General features: G+C 33.9%; 1 protein-coding gene across 14 annotated transcripts in view; it reads right to left on the bottom strand.

Annotated features, from left to right (window-relative positions):
- The window catches only part of NPAS3 (neuronal PAS domain protein 3), a 775,438-nt gene that overhangs the window by 568,310 nt on the left and 193,973 nt on the right, over positions 1–13,155 (bottom strand). For 6 of the 14 annotated variants that reach the window (XM_087921893.1, XM_087921887.1, XM_087921881.1 and 3 more), the window contains one exon: positions 3,521–3,574. The exons of 6 other annotated variants lie outside the window; for them this stretch is intronic. In XM_087921893.1, coding sequence (XP_087778019.1) covers positions 3,521–3,574 — 54 coding nt within the window. Of the gene's footprint in view, positions 1–3,520; positions 3,575–11,074; positions 11,197–13,155 lie in introns of those variants that run through there. 2 more of the 14 variants (XM_087921889.1, XM_087921886.1) reach the window with 2 other exon arrangements.

Here is a 13,155-nt window from a genome sequence, read left to right as displayed (position 1 = left end):
AGTTGGAAATTAACAGAAACAACCAGAGGCATCTGCAGAATGTGATGGCTTAGTCAAACCAAGTACTGTGACATAAGTTGTACTTCTTACATATGTATAATGTTGCAATGGACGTACAAAAGGGGTAGATCTTGTGCTGCAATATTCTCTCTCTCCCTTCCCATAATGCAACAAAAATGTGTTAAATCCATGGCACACACTAACTGAACAATTTAAAATCAATCAAATTATTTACGATGAAAAGAACAAAAATCAAATGTCTTTCTACTCCAAACATCTGGATGTGTGGGAAAGAAATACTGTAGAAACATCTTGGATTCAAGGTAAGTATGATATCCTATGGAAGAGGTATGTTAATCGACATTACGCCAAAAGTCTGATGGGTATGTTAGGCATAAAATGGAACTCTAAATAGGAGAAATAACTTTTTAATAGGAATAAACATATTCTGTTTTTACAAAATTAATATGGAAAGATCTGAAATATCACTTGGCAATCCATACTGCATTGTAGTTGGAGATTACTGAAGCTATGTAACTGTGGAAAACTGTCTCAAATGCTTATTTTTTTTCCTTTTTCTGCTCTGCCAAGCATATATTCGATCATATTTATTGACTATCATGATTTTCAGCCCTTAGAATTTCAGTCACTCTCACTCTCTCTCTCACGCCCTCAGAAGACATTGGCTCTATTTATGCCATTACTCCAAAGCTAAGAAAGGACATCATTAAAAAATAATCAAATCAAATTTAATTTTAGCATTGGTTGTACCTACTCTGTGAAGTACAATTCCTGGCTACTAATTTAAAACCAATCAACTTTTACCTGAAAAACAGTTGTGCACCCCAAAACTTACTGAAATCAAACAGATCTGCTCCATATTCCTTCTTCCCTTTGGTACATTTATTCTAAACTTGCAAGCTAGATTTCTGCCTTGAAAGCCTGATGATATTCTCAGGCTGTAAATCCACTAAAATATCTCTTTGTACATTCCCTTCTGCATTTATTTATAGAAATGCAATATGAATTACTTGTGACAGACAGAAAGACAGTCAGTTAGATATAGATATATCCCTATTTAACACTCTTTCTGACATTTATTTCTTTACAAGATCTCCACATTAAGAAAATTTATTAACAAAATTATGAAAAGATATTTCTAACAATCAAATAAAATTATACAACATACACATCTAGTATCCAATCTACCCCCCACATGAAAAACTGATCTTTGCAAAAATGTTTACTCTACCACTAACCCGAATTTCATGATAAAATAAAGCAAACGTTTTGTTATCTGGCTAGATTGTAGCTGTGTTAATAATCTCCCCAAGTTGATGATTTATCTAAAAAAAGAAAAATTAAAAATTAAACAACAGCAGTAGACCAGTGATTAGCCTAATCTTCCACTGGACCTTTATGAATAAAATATGACTGGAAACCATTTTCTATGTATTTCAGACACACAGTTGCACAACTTGGATAAAGACACCTATAACCATTTGCCTATATGGCAGACATTTGAACAGGCATTTATGGCGATTCATTAAAAAGAATATCAAGAAAGTTTGTTTGAGGGGATAACTTCATTTTTTGTTGTTTAGCCAACACTGATGCAGTGCTGGAGTACACGTGTAAATGAACACCTTCTGCACATTATTATACAACATAATTTACCCACACATCAATTTGTCTGGTAAAGACAGAAACTATTTAAGTGGTTTCTAGAATACATCAATTTCTTCTTACCTCCAGGATTCAGTGCAACGTAACTGTCAGCCACATAAGTGAATTATTCATTTATAGCAAAAAAAAATTATTCCTGATTGTACCTGGGGGTGAAGCAACTGTAGCTGGTGGCAGATAGTAAGACATGAGCTTGATGTCCTATCAAATTTGAGCCCATTGAAAGTTCTGAGTCTCAACCTACCAGTTACTTTTCAGAAATTTTATTTGCTGATAAGGCAACATTTGAAAATATCTGTACAAATTATTCTAAGAAGCTTTCTGATAATATAATAAATTCTGCATCTTTTGCACTAATTCTCTAGGCTTCATTCCTAGTTAAAAAGACATAAAAAGCATCTTTCTAATTGCCATTCTGAAGCAAACTCAAACTTCTGTATGTTATCTGCCATTAAGCACAGTGTCTATGTTCATACCAACCTTATGGGTTTCTACAAGTTCATTACCTTCTGTTTATTCATCAAAATATTTTGACTTACAACTGCTATAGCTACTTGGGAAAGCCTTCATTATCTGAAATATCCAGGCAAAGTTAGTCTAGGGGCTATTGAAAATGAAATACTGCAACAGAATTACACTGTTTCAGATAAACACAAGCAATTCTTGTAATATTTTAAAGCAGCTTTCCACAGTCTAGTGTCTTCCAGATGAAGTGAGCTCCTGTTTCAAGAAAGAAAAGTGTACAACTAAATCGAATAATGATAATTAAAAATAATAACTCCAATTCTGACTGTGGGGGGTATTTCATTGTATATGCAGAAAATATCAGAGCAAGGAAAGCTACATTATTTATCTTGGTCATCTTTCTTGTTCTTACTAGACAATCACTTGCGAACACTGTGGGACTTTTTTATTGTCAGCTAAAGGGCTAGAGTCCTGCTGTTTGCCATTGCTGTGATTGTCAAACATCTCAGTTAAGGCAGAAATCAAAGCACAATAAAAGATACTGATTGAGGTACTAACAAACTGATTGGTGTTCTTACCTAGCAATAGTGTTTACTGCTTGATAAGTACCCTAAATAAGGCTAGGAAATACCCCAATCATTCATCAGCTTGTTAACTTGATTATTGCCCAAAATAGCATGTTTCTTCTCAATATTTAAAATACCTGAAAGTAAGCTACTGATGAAAATACCACACAAAAATGCAAAATAAACTGGTGACTTATTCAATGTGATGAACAGCTCCTTTATTTTGTTCCGAGAACAATAAAACACAAAACACAAAATGGGAATAACTGCTAAATATTAGTGACCTGATTGCTGAGTTTTAAATCTCACACCTTTCACATTTCAATCCACTCTGTTGCCAAACCACTATCACAGCTGTCACCAACTTCATGCCCTGACACTTTCAAAAGGCACCAAATCAGGGTATCAGGTTCTTCCAAAGAACTATAATACAATTAAAAGCCTAACAAAATTGAACAGAATGTTTGTATTTATCTCTGAAAATTAGTCAAGGAATTATTTCTAGTTAGTGATATATCCAAAATGCACATATCAATCAACAGTTATTTATTTGCAATTCCTACACAACTAGATTCCTGAGATAGATGTAGATTGAATATTCATTAGATGACTCAAAGCAATGTACAATCTACAACACATCCTAAAAGTGAAGATTTCTTGTTGTTTCTTTCTAGACAACTTGAGTATTTTGCTCAAGACATGGAAAAATTAAGGCAAAATATGTCTTTTGGAGGCTGTTTCTATAGTCAATATCTCAAAGGATGGGATGTAATAGCCCTCTGAAAAAGCTTTAGAAAACCTACCTGGGAGGGGTAACCCAAGAATGGTGTCTTGCCATGGGCATGTCCAGGCTTGTTCTAATGGGAAAAAATAATTTAGGGTTAACTCATGGGAGAATGTGGCAGCAAGAAGTGAAATGGATTGTTCTTTAATACTGCAATGTCAAGAAACAGTAATTAGAAGGAGAAATATTCTATCTGCCAATAGACACAAAATCCTAAAGATAATAATAGACCTACAAATAATAACAGAACATAATGTTTCATATATATTTCATTGCTGTCTTTGAAATATTGTCAAATAAGTCACAAAAACAAGATTCAAATATCAGGAAGGAAGAGTAAGTAGCAACCATAAGGAAGTGGATGAAAAGGGAATAAGTTGAATAAATGTAAAAAAAAATGGGTGTGAAATAAATAAATTTATTTTAATTTATTTAACAAGGGCAGAAGGAGATAAATGGGAAAAAAAACTGGAATGGAGGAAAAGGGGTTCTATCATGATACAATGCAGGAAACTCTAAATTCTGGTTTGGAATCTACACATTTTACTCTGAATTTCTGTAAGTCAACAGAACCACACTGGTCAAAAGTACTAAATGACTGAATGTGAGTATACTACATTAACCTCTTAGTTGGCAGAATGATGATAGTCTCTAAATTACAGGGTGTAGTTTGCACAGAACAGTATGAACTTGCTGGGCTTTAGTATTTTGGCCAAAATAAGACAAAACAGACTGCTACTGAGCACAGTATGCTGCCGGTGGCATTGGCACAATTAAGGCTGATAATTTAGTTTACACTTTTACTATCTTTCTCAAAAGAATTTGGTGAAAGTGTGGAAGGATCAAAAACATAATGAGTGACAGAGTTACCTTGTGACAAGATAGGTGGCAATCAAATTTAATAAATAATAAATAGATTCATGTATGATGAATGAGAGAGAAATGAAAGAAACAAAAATCTGGGCATAAACGAAACCAAGAGAAGGAATTAAAAATTCTAAAGGGTGGGGGGGTCTGATCTTGTGGATTGAAGTTTATTTATTTACTACGCTACTCCTCTGAACCATAACTCAGGCGAGCAACGGAAAGCTTCCTGAATGCTTTTCAAGCAGCCTCACACAAAGTATTGCAATGGTGACTAATGAATAAGTGATCATGAGCAGCGGTTCCCAAGTTAGGAATTAGTTCAAATAGTGCATAAGATGGATTTGTGCAAAGGCTCTCCTGGCTATGGCTACTACCCACTCTTTCAGCAGAAGCCATGAGTGCTGAATCTTGTACTTTCAGACTTGCAAGATTCTGTTACTGTACCCTTACAAAAAAGTAGATTCAACTCATCTAGGTATGTTTCCTCTCTGGTTTACCTAGGAGGGCTAACATAAATCTTGGAAGTCTAAAAGTACAAACTTCCTGCCACTAAATTTAACTGATCAGTTAGGGGAGGTTGTTTTTAAGTTTTTTATGACCATTAAGCAACTATGAACAATCTCTTGGTTAATCACTTTCCTCATGTTCTCATCAGCACATTCCATTGCAATTATTTAGGTTATTGCCATAATATAATTTTAATAAAAAATCTTAACCATGCTTGCTCTTGTTCTTTTTCTTATTCCATTAATACTCCAGTCATACTCCTATGCCATTTAATCAAATTCCTCTAAAAGCCAAAACATTCTCCAAGACCCAAGAGCCAAGAGAGTTCAAATAGACATGAACTGACTCAACTGTCATCACCAGTTTGGTCTAGTGGTAAAGGTACCATGCAAGAAAGCAAGAGATCCTAAGTTTGGTTCTTACCTTAGCCATGAAAGCCACCTGGGTGACTTTGAGCCAGTCAATTTTTCTCAGCCCAACCCACCTCATAGCATTGTTGTTTTGGAAAAAATAGGAGGAAGATGATGTGTTGGATATGTTCACCATCTTAAGTTATTTATAAGAATAATAAAAGTAAAATGAATGAATGAATAAACAAACAAACAAACAAACAAACAAGACTCAATCAACTTATAAAGCAGAATGTTGGGGACTATCACAACTTTCCATTGGAACCCCTCAAGAGCTATGAGGCACTTGAGTGAGACCAATTAAATTGTTCCTTCCATAGCCACAGAAAATCCAAGGCTAAGAAAGTATGATGTGTACATGACAAATGGCAAATTACAACAACAACACACACACACACACACCATGGTGATGCTATGAGTGTCCTGAGAAAAAGCCAAGTCTACCATGGGGCTGCCTAAAACTTGAATCATATTCATGATTGCTATGGTGGCCATTCTCCTGAAGCACTTCCAACTTGTGGCCCCAGAACAAGCAGGGTTGAAGTTTCCCAAAACTATAAGTCTGGAAAACTCCTGTACCAATCTGGTCACAGCATCAAACAAAGTAGGGAAATGGTTGTGTAGTAGGACTGGTACACAAGCAGCAAGAGTCAGTTTGGTCTGGTGGTTAAGGCACCAGGATAGAAAGCAGGAGATTACAAATTCAAGTCCTGCCTTAGCCATGAAAGTCAGCTGGGTGATTTGAGTTATTTGTAAAAATAATAAAGATGGGAGAGACAGATAGACAGACAGACAGACAGACAGACAGACAGACAGACAGATAGATAGATAGATAGATAGATAGATAGATAGATAGATAGATAGATTTAAAAACCCCTTATGATGCATGAGGCCCAATTTCACAAATAAGGTTTTATACCCAGTGGAGTAGTGCCCCTGGAAGCTACTAGAGCTTCAGAGGTGGCAATATTTGCATCTCTACCCATTTGGAAGTCTCAATTTATGGAGATTGAATAGCTTGCAAAATGACCAATATGAAAGATATGGATTGAGTTGAAGAAAAATGAATGAAGGTTAAACTGAAGGAATATAAATAAAGGAAGAAACTGCAGGTTAAAAGGAAAAAGTCTAAGTTTGAAAATATAAAGGTATATCTGTAAAGTATCCCATCCAAATTATGGTAATATAACAGCACCAATATTATTTCAAAGAAGTATGCCACTAATGCGTAAGACTTTTTAGAGGAAAAAAGAAATAGTGTATCTGGTTACAACCTTAGTTGTTTCACTGACTTTGGCCTTTGAAAATTAACCTCAATTAGGGAACCTCTTTACATAACATTATATTGTAATGTGATGAAAACCCTCTGATGATATGGATCAGTATGCAGATATTGAGATGTGAGATGGCAAAAGTCTGAATAATAATCCAAAGATTCATTAGTCTGTAATTCTTGTTATGTAAATATTTCTTAATATGCTAGTGTGTTGTCTTGAAGCAATACACTTTTAAGTGTTTCAGTACATCAAAGAAAAGAGTAGATTTTTACCTTTCCTAATATTGTGAGCTTTACCTACTCTACATGAAAGATAACTATTATTTTGTAGTATTCTTTTGTAGATAAGATGGCTAGAAAAGAGATACCTTTCTTACTTGCAAGAAACCCTTTGCTACTGAGGGTTCCCTAGAAATATGACGGGCAAGAGAAGAATGTAGAATATTAATCCTATAAACACTCGCCAGTCTCTAGCAACCATTAACAATTGGTTCAAATCAATCTTTTCCAATCTGGTGTTTTTTAAATGTTTTGGTCTTACTTGTGCATCCAACTTGAGCTCCCATTAAACAAAAAAGAATATAACACAACATTAATTTACAATTTTCATCCATTGTAGAATTTCCCTGTAAAAACTTATAAATACCTGTGTCTAAAATCATGTATCTAAATGTCTATCTCATGTACCTAAATTGTGTGTCTACATTTAGATGCATCTAAAAATATATCTAAATGCTCATGAACTATATTTGCGGAGGGGAAAGCATATTTAAAAATTAAGTTCTTGTACGTAATGTAAAACAGGGCCTGACAACAGATTTTAACACAAACCTAATCCTTTTCATTGGTCAATTATCAAATGAAGTGGGCTTTTTTTGGGAGGGGAAAGTAAAATCAAGGAGATAGCAAAATGTGTCATTCTGACCTGAATAAAAGGATGTTTAGAGGGAAAAGTGTTTGCAGCCTATAACTTTTTTTGTAAAATTAATACATTTCATTAAAACCAACTGGGCTTATGTGAAGAGACATGAATGGATATTACTCTACTGCAACTAAATAAAAACTAATGTACTAAACAATATTTTTTTCTTAAAAACATGGAACAAAAACTACAAACTTCCAATATAATATCTAATATAAGAGTATGTTCAACATTAATAACATTTTGACACTGGAATCAATTAATCCTTGTCCATTAAAATATATTTTGTATCTCCCTTATCAATATTATCAATATTTTATATAGCAAAATAAAAAATAATTCATGGCTGTAAATTTACCTGATATCCAGACAAATACTTAGACTTTGATAATAAGTTTCCATGTTAAATATTAGATTATCTTAAATGAAAAAAAGTTGTACAAACTGAGAACACATAATTTGTTATCAAGTAAAGTATTATGAATGTTATGTTATGTTAAAAGTATTGCTTTTTTAATGTAGTCTAGCTGCCTGAGGCTGCTAGAAACTGCTATGCCTGGCTAATATGTTGAAATTACAATGCAAATTTTCCTAGAAATTGTGTTTGTTTCACACCATACCTAACCAAGAAAAGAATTGGCTTAAGCATTAAACACTGGTGCCATGATGGACTCTGACTAGCACAGAATGGATTGTCTGTTGTTTACAACAGAATCAGCATTTTTTTGGTTATAGTATAATTATACAAAATTATATTTAAATTTCTCCCTTATAGTTCAGAACTTGTATCACACTATTCACATGGGTCATTGTACCTTTGGCTTACTTCTCATTACCTAGGCCTAAACACTGGGGAATACTGTTCTCCTAACACCAGAGGAAAAACAGCCTGGCCTTTTATTGATCTACACACTGTTAGATGTGCAACACTGTGGAACTGTATCTGAAAACTTTTGGGATGCTTTTGTGTTCCTACCACTCTTACCTGGAGAAAGATTGACAGTATTTATTGAATAAATGTTATCAGAGTTTATTTAAATATGCAGCTGTATCAGATTTAGTGGAAGATAGCTATGTCTTGATAGCAACAAGGGTGGGAATAATTTCCTCACTGTGTACGTTCACACTGATTTGGCCTATGAAATAACTTCAGCAGAGTCAGATAACAGATAATCAGAATTGGAAGGGACCTTGTGGGTCATCTAGCCCAACCCCCCCGCCGCCCAAGTGGGAGACCCTACACCATTTCTGATAGATGGCAGTCCAATCTCTTCTTGAAAGTCTCAAGTGATGGCACTCCCACAACTTCTGATGGCAAACTGTCCCATTGGTTGATTGTTCTCACTGTCAGAAAGTTTCTCCTTATTTCCAGGTTAAATATCTCCTTGTTCAGTGTTTCCATCCATTATTCCTTATCTGGCCTACAGGCATCTTAGAAAATAGCTTGACCCCTTCCTCCCTGTGGCTGCCCCTCAAATATTGGAAGACCGCTATCATGTCTCCCTTGGTCCTTCTCTTCACTAGACTGGCCAACCCCAGTTCCTGTAACTGTCCTTCATATGTTTTAGTCTCTAAGTATAGATCCTTCCTATATGGCCATAGGCACTTCTGTAGATAAAGATTAATTGGCTTCCAGTAGTGAAGATGTGATCCAGAAACATGGGAAAACACAAAACCTGGTCACTTGAAAGTAGTTCTGTGTTCTCTGGAAACATAGCTTTGCCATGTCAGTTATAAAAAGTAAAAGGACAAATCAACAATAATGTCAGCTGTAAATAAAATGGAAATGTCTTATGGAGCATGTCACTTTCTAATAACAGCTAGTTTTTCCAGCTTAGTAACTTTAAGATATGAAAACTTTAACTTTAAGATATGAGGACTCCCAGAACTCTCCAGCCTGCATTTTTTTCAAATCTTTTTTTTAAAAAAACAAGCATGACTTTGCTGGTGTTCCCTGATTATTTTTATTGTTCCAGTTGGTTCAACAACAGTTAAATATCACACTAGATCCCATATCACACATATTACAACATGCACATATAACTTGCAAAGATTGAATCAATGGCTATCAGCTGATACCCTAGATAACTGCCTCTAGAACATTGAAATAAAGATATTTTGAAATGTACTGTATATTTATCCATTTTATATGGATAATTGAAATCATTATGTTCTCAGTTGAAAAATTGAAAAATTACTGAATCTTCCCAAAAATCACCCTGACCCTACTTAAGATTATAACTTGCTTTCACTTTATATAATATTTGGAACAGACTCACTAAATGAAAAACCTCTAGTGAGAAATAATTCTTTGTCTGCCAGAATATATACTCTACCATGCTGAAGCAATACTAAGTTTTAACACTATTCTTGATTTTAAAAAAGTGCCTTTAAGTGTCTGTTCAAAATAAGCTATTTTCACTCAAGTGGATAAAATACAAATGTTTAAGGTAAATTGTCATATTGAAAGTATTATTTTGCCATTATAAAACCTTTAGGAACAATCTGCTATATTAATGTGATCTGGAAAAGGATGAAAAAGCAAAATAAATTCCCAATGATTAGAATATAAAGACAAACAAATATTATTTCAAATGTGCTGGACTTGACTGTCTAAAAACAGAATATTGTTGAAAAAGAATTAAAAAGTCACAAATGCAAGTCAAAAATCCTGATTCTAAATGATGAGAGTCGAAAGATATTCCACAATCTTTTAAATAATTAGCTATATTTAATAGTGTAATCCAGAATTCAGATTTAACTATAACTCTTATTGTAAGCAAAATTTCTCTTTTCTGAAAGACAAAATGTGTATCTCATCAAAAACACAAATCAAAGAACATTGTATCTCTGTATCTCACTAAAGAAAAATTACAAGAATGAAAGAACTGCAGAGACAAAACCTCACAATGACATAAATATAATTTATAATTCATAATTTAAATATGTAGCCTTAAAATTCTAAGTAATGACTATATAATTTACAAATCTATTGCACAGCTATAAGGATTTATCTTCAATTTTATCCCCATCTTGAAGTAATTTGGAAGATTTATTTTTTATGGTAACAGATATAGGAAAAGAACCCATAATATTGAATACAACTTGGAGGATAACTTCTCCTGATGACGGCTTGGAGGAAAGCACATGACAAACTTATATAACATTCTACGAGAAGCTCAAGTTACTGAAATTCAGCAGCAAGTGATCTTTTTGAGATTCTGGAACAACCACTGTTATTCAGAATATGAGAAGAGAATCAAATCCAACTTGTACACAATATAGCTCTATATATTTAAATATGAAAACATATATAATACTTTCTTTGAGAATAAATTCTTATTAATCATTATCATATACTGAATTCAGTTGTTAAAAAGTTTCACCTAACTCCTAAAGGTCCTAGATTTCTTTTGTCATAGAACAAGTATGCCCATGAAACCTATGGAACCCTGAGACAGCCCCAAAGTCTTTATGGCATTTTCAACCCTCTCATGATCTTCCCGGTACTAGGATCTAATTATCACCCATTCTAAGTAGAAAGGCTCAGTTTAGGAAATTCTTGTAACATGGATAACATTGATTGCCTACCTACACTGGGAGATTGAGGCTGGCAGCTGGCCCATGTTGGAAGGGTCCATCAGGCATTAGTTTCTGGGTGAGGCAATTACCACTGTCAAGCAGGTAGACTGGTGAATCAGTAGTAGTAGTCCCTAGGAGAGGGCAAAAAGTAGACAAGGCAAGATGGGAGTCATGGATAGGGAACTCAGGGTCAAGCAGGCACTAGATGAAAAGAGCAGACACTAATAGAAGGTTTAGGACTGGAAGGGGACCTGACACAAGAACAGCGATGATGACTCCCATCCAACTGCTGTTCTGAGTGAAGGAAGCATTCTATAGTGGTACCTTGGTACTTGTCATTAATTAGTTCTGGAAGGTGCAACAAAAATGACAAGTACCAAACAAATTTTTCCAATAAGGAATAATGTATTAGTCATGAGGCAATTGACACGGACAAGTTCTAGGTTGTGTGTTGAGTACTAAACATATGTTGGGTACTGGAACAAAATTTTTACATCAAAATGTGTCAAATACCAATTTTAATGAGTTTCAAATGGTATCACTGTATTTTAAATGCCTTCTATATCATCTGAATAGTGCCAAGAATACATGTTTCTATTTAAAAGTTCAGCTACTGAAAAATAATGGATCATTTGGAAGACCATAAGGAATTCTCTGCAGTTTTTGACAACCAACAATGTCTTAATTCTTTAGTGAAATCATTTCTAGAACTCTATCTCTTCTCAGTGGCACAAATCCAAAAAAGAGTTACTGGGACTTAAACTGTGTTAAAATCAAGTTACCTGAAAATTAACTAAAACTCACTAAACTTTTAAGTTATTAATTTCCTTACAACCTTTTAATTTATCTATAAGGAATTAAAACAAATGACAATGTCTAGGGAAAAATGTCCAACAAAAGATTGATTTTCATATACGATGACTGAAAACTAATTAATTTTTAAATTAACAAACAGGATATCACAATAATCTTCTGGTTCCAATGTTATTTTACTTTTGATTTCAAGAAAACATGAGATTACAATTGTTTGGTTTAATTTCTTGTTACACACACATAGACCTTTCTATTCAGAAAGTTACCCTGAAACTTTCTCCCAAATAAGCATATCAAGAATAAACTATACACAGAGGCTCACAATGGATGAAGTCACAAAAGCTGTGTTGCAATATAAGCTCTGTCACTTCAGTATGTGCACAGTACTGTTACACAGATATATATAAAAGAGGAAGAGTTTGTGTCTCAGCAGTGAAAATCTGCAACCATCATTTTATGAAAGAAAAAGCTAGAACCTGAATTTGAAATGTTTTGGAGATCTATCTAGCAGGTGCCCTGTATACGACAGGTATACTGTTGACCTTAATTATTTGCTGAACACTGATATTCAAATAAAAGTACTTGAATAAGCAAAGATTCATCATATAGATTATTGGTGCTCTTTAAAATTGGTTATTTGCTTATAGACATTTCATTCCCTAAATCATCAATGTCAGCTACAAGCTCAGAGAGCACTAAGAAGTTCACAGTTCAACCCTGAGCTACAAATATTCTCTACTATTAAAATTATTATAACAGTTCTTTTAGCTCCTCTTATAAAAATCCTATCTGTGGGCAAAAGAAATCTAATCTATTTTAAATTCTGCAGTAACTGGATTATGACATTTATTTCATGTAATCAAGTTTTCAGCCTGGAACTTAAAACAATAATAATTCACCTGCATTAAGAATGACCATAAAAACATATAGAATCTTACAGGAAAATGTAAGATCATTTTCTTACATTTCCCACAAATGAATCACTTTTATGAATTTATCTAATCTTATTTTAACATAATATTGCAAGACAGCTCGAATCAAACCAAGAACGTATTTTCAATAATATTCAGATACTGATTAAGCAAATATTATTCAGAGGCCTATACTTTCCTACTTGTATTTCCCAGCAACTGATATTGAATAGCTTAATTGCTTCTGATATTAGTGGCAATAAAATAGCAATAGGACTCATAGCCATTGGTAGTTTCATCCTCAGTCTATCTGTCAAAGAGTACCCCTTTCATCCTGGTAATTATAATTATACATTGTGCTATACA

This window comes from Pseudonaja textilis, chromosome 1, assembly GCF_049901715.1.
Source record: "Pseudonaja textilis isolate UNSWEBS1 chromosome 1, rPseTex1.2, whole genome shotgun sequence".
Lineage (NCBI taxonomy): Eukaryota > Metazoa > Chordata > Lepidosauria > Squamata > Elapidae > Pseudonaja > Pseudonaja textilis.
The sequence above is the reverse complement of the archived record's forward strand: the minus strand, read 5'-3'. Positions and strand labels throughout refer to the sequence as shown.